At 49.4% G+C, this 4,121-nt stretch overlaps 1 protein-coding gene across 1 annotated transcript; it reads right to left on the bottom strand.

Annotated features, from left to right (window-relative positions):
- Positions 1 to 795: 795 nt before the first annotated feature.
- On the bottom strand, positions 796 to 1,857 carry LOC117057351 (ovarian cancer G-protein coupled receptor 1-like). The gene has a single exon (XM_033168193.1). The coding sequence runs from the start codon at positions 1,855 to 1,857 to the stop codon at positions 796 to 798; it is 1,062 nt and encodes a 353-aa protein (XP_033024084.1).
- Positions 1,858 to 4,121: the final 2,264 nt, after the last annotated feature.

The raw sequence follows: 4,121 nt of genomic DNA, 5'->3' as shown, positions 1-4,121 counted from the left end.
ACACCATCAGATTCAGTCACAAATCCCACTGACGGCATAAAACCGTCAGTGAAACGACAAATCACATTGCCGCAGAATGATAGCTATGTTATTTAGAAGTACCCACAATGGAGTCAGGATCTACATTTCTCCAGCGAAGGTCAAAGCTTTGATCACACCAAGTTATCAGAAATCAGCCAAAGTGTTTGGAAAATCTGGGAACAAGAATGCTATCAACCACAGGTGGCAAATTTAGCTACAGCCCTATACTGTATCATCACCCGAACCGTTTTGAAGTCCGTAATTGTGATATCATTTCATAATTTTTGACCTGGCAAATATATAAAATCGCAATGTGGAAAAAAACAGAAGCCAGCCAATGCTTCTCTTAATTCCTGCAGCCGCCGTTAACTCTGCTGGCTCAGCTCTCCCTCATGCAAGGGGGCAGCAAATCACAAGAGCAGGGGCATAGCTGTCAACTTTCCCTTTTCTGCGAGGAATCCTATTCGGAATAAGGGAATTTCCCTTTAAAAAAGGGAAAAGGACAGCTATGAGCAGTGGGGGAATCACAATGCAGGAAAATCTATGATGCCTCTACATAGCTCCATCCTTATTTCAGGCTGTGATATATAGGTATATCACAATGTTTAATTGTGGTATATCAAATGTTGAAAACCAGATATCGCCCAGTCCTATTCTCCATATATTGTTGGGCTCCGACCCCTCATTCCTGAGTGTCAGCCCATGTGGCTGCAGCTGATGGGAGTTGTGGTTCAGCAGCCTTTGGAGAGTGACACAGGTTCCTCGCTCCTGCTTTCAGCCATCATACTTTGCACGTGGAGCGTTAGTCGGGTACGTCCTGTGCCCAAGCTGGCTTTGCATCTGTCTACCGGCGGTAAAGCACGGAGGAAAACCTTGCTGTTCTCCTGACTTGTTTGAGACTCCTGCCCTGCGAGCCTTGAAAGTGAAGGTGTATCTGAACTCTGCCCGGATATCCTTGAGGAGCAGGATGTACAAAAGAGGGTCAAAGATGTTGCCCAAGGTGGTGAAGAACAAAGTTGTGCGTTGGTAGATGAAGACCTTCCTCACCAAGTCACAGCTTTCAACCGCCCTCCCGTGCAGCATCACTTCCCACAAATACCTGTAATACGTAGTCACCTGGTGAGGAGTGAAGAGGACGAAAAAGGTGACGACCGTGAGAGAGATGAAGCCGTAGATCTGCCTTTTTGTTTTCTGCCCCAGAGAGGCCACTTTCCTGAGTTCGAAAAGGACCCTGAAGAAGAACCCCATGAGCAGGAATGGTATAAAGAAAGAGAAGATGGTGATGCTCACCCTAAACTGGGCGTATTGATAGTTCAGCCTGGAGCTATCCAGGCAGCGCTCCTGCGGCTGCTGCTCCTCTGGCCCCTGACCTCTGATCTGTATCCCGATGCCGACGGCGCAGAAAGCCGCCACCAGGAGCCAACAAACGGCGCTCACTTTGGCGGCGCCACGCATGGTCTGCAGCCTGTGGAATCTGAGCGGGTGGACCAGGCCGAAATAGCGCTCCATGGCGATGAGGCACAAGAAGTTGTTTTTGGCGTAGAAGTTGGTGCGGAACGCCAGGCCGGCCGCTGCGCACACCTCCTTCCCGAGGCTGGTTTTGTGACCGTGGTAACTGTAGTACATCCATAAAGGGAGCGTCAGGGTCTGCAAGATGTTGGCCAGCATCAGGTTTGCGATGTAAACGGAGAGGATGACGGACCTCTTCATCTGGTGACTCAGGGCCCAAAGCGCCAAGCTGTTGAGAGGCAGCCCGACCACCAACACCACAGAATAGATGGGGATTTGAAAGTACTTGGTGACGTTGACAGGCAAAGGGTGGCATGAGATGTTCATGGCCCTATTGAAAATTATTGTGGGTTTTCTCCCCTCTCTTCCCATGGAGCCCCCTGCTCCACTGTCATCTCACAGCCGTTGCAGTCGGCGAATATCTTGCTTGAACTTGCCGCCCGCTGGACTCGTCCACAGGTGTGGAGGTGGAAACGAAGGACACTGCGGACGAGGTGGCAAATGCCCCTGCTGCCGCTTCTCTTGTTTGGCGCGGCCTGCCCTTCCTTCTAATCCAGGTCAGTTTTTAATTAAGAAAAAGAAAACAGAGAGGGCTTCTCAAGACCTGGGATGGGAAAGATTGCAGGAAAAATGGATCAGGCAGTTTTCAGACTCGGAAATAAGTGATAGACCATGCTGTGTATAACCTCCCCCCCCCCAAAAAAAAGGTCTGCAGTCCTAATGTACCTTTTGCACATGGTTATGCAATCCTCTTACCTGGGAATACAACCCTCCTGAATAGATAGATGCCTAGGATTGCTGGCCATTTAGACATCACCCCAAAAGGCACGAGTCACCCCTCCACGGTAAGCAACTTTGCATTTTTTAAAAAAGAGTATCTATCATTACCATCCATCTATTATATGCAAATTTAGAAAATTCACTATAAGAAGAGTGAGAGAATGAGTGTAGATAACGGGCAAGGGAAAAGTAAAGGACCCCTGGATGGTTAATCCAATCAAAGGCAACTACAGGGTTGTGGCGCTCACTTCACTTTCAGGCCGAGGCAGCCAGCGTTTGTCCACAGACAGCTTTCTGGGTCATGTGGCCAGCATGACTAACCTCTCTGGCGCAACCGAACACCGCGACGGAAGCCAGAGCGCACGGAAACACCGTTTACCTTCCCACCGCACCGGTACCTATCTACTTGCGCTGGCGTGCCTTCGAACTGCTAGGTTGGCAGGAGCTGGGACAGAGCAACGGGAGCTCACCCCGTCATGGGATTTGAACCGCCGACCTTCTGATCAGCAAGCACCAAGAGGCTCAGCGGTTTAGATCACAGCGCAACCCGTATCCCATGAGTGTAGATACTACTGAGCTAGGTAGACCAAAGGCCTGACTCGGTATAAAGGCAAGCTTCTGATATTCCTCAAATTAAGGTGGATACCACCTTAATTGCCAAACAAAGGCATTGCCCATTGGCAACTGGAAGGCTAGCAGAACCCAGCGGACTTGGCTGCCCTCACATATCCTGGCAGTGCCCTGTTCTCAGGCCCCGTTCTCGTCATCTGAACATCGAGGGAGCCACGGCAGGTGCCCCTATCTTATAAACTTCTACTGCCAAAGAGCTCTGTTCCACTGTTGCAGAACATGCTTTCCTCCTTGTGCTGCTGAGCATTGATGAATGAAAAGCCAAGCCTGCGCACAGGGAATTTCCATGACATTTGCTGCGGTGAGAACCTTCCTGTGGTTTGTGTCCTCATAAACCCACAGTCTGTCAGACTCTGACCCATCTGTGTCAGCGATTGAATGGAAGTCTGCCCACATGCTCAGGGGCAACTTTCTCAGCGTACAGAAGAAACCGCTTGGAGACAGGCATAAAATGAAAGGCACAAATACAGGATGGGTGACACCTGGCTTGAGAGCAGTACATGTGAAAAGGATCTAGGGTCTTGGTGTGATGCAGCAGCTAAAAAAGCCAATGCAATTCTGGGCTGCATCAATAGGAGTATAGCATCTAGATCAAGGGAAGTAATAGTACCACTGTATTCCGCTCTGGTCAGACCTCACCTGGAATACTGTGTCCAGTTCTGGGCACCACAGTTCAAGAAGGATACTGACAAGCTGGAACGTGTCCAGAGGAGGGCAACCAAAATGGTCAAAGGCCTGGAAACAATGCCTTATGAGGAACGGCTTAGGGAGCTGGTATGTTTAGCCTGGAGAAGAGAAGGTTAAGGGGTGATATGATAGCCATGTTCAAATATAAAAGGATGTCGTATAGAGGAGAATGAAAGGGTTTTCTGCTGCTCCAGAGAAGCGGACACGGGGCAATGGATTCAAACTACAAGAAAGAAGATTCCACCTAAACATTAGGAAGAACTTCCTGACAGTGAGAGCTGTTCGACAGTGGAATTTGCTGCCAAGGAGTGTGGTGGAGTCTCCTTCTTTGGAGGTCTTTAAGCAGAGGCTTGACAGCCATCTGTCAGGAATGCTTTGATGGTGTTTCCTGCTTGGCAGGGGGTTGGACTAGATGGCCCTTGTGGTCTCTTCCAACTCTATGATTCTATGAGATGGGTATTTAGTGGTAGTTTTCTGGGTGATTTGCAATACTT

This window comes from Lacerta agilis, chromosome 14 (assembly GCF_009819535.1).
Source record: "Lacerta agilis isolate rLacAgi1 chromosome 14, rLacAgi1.pri, whole genome shotgun sequence".
NCBI lineage: Eukaryota > Metazoa > Chordata > Lepidosauria > Squamata > Lacertidae > Lacerta > Lacerta agilis.
The sequence above is the reverse complement of the archived record's forward strand: the minus strand, read 5'-3'. Positions and strand labels throughout refer to the sequence as shown.

Bases quoted from the DNA above. Each gene is read 5' to 3' on its own strand.
- LOC117057351 (XM_033168193.1), bottom strand. From the start codon at position 1,857: ATGAACATCTCATGCCACCCTTTGCCTGTCAACGTCACCAAGTACTTT.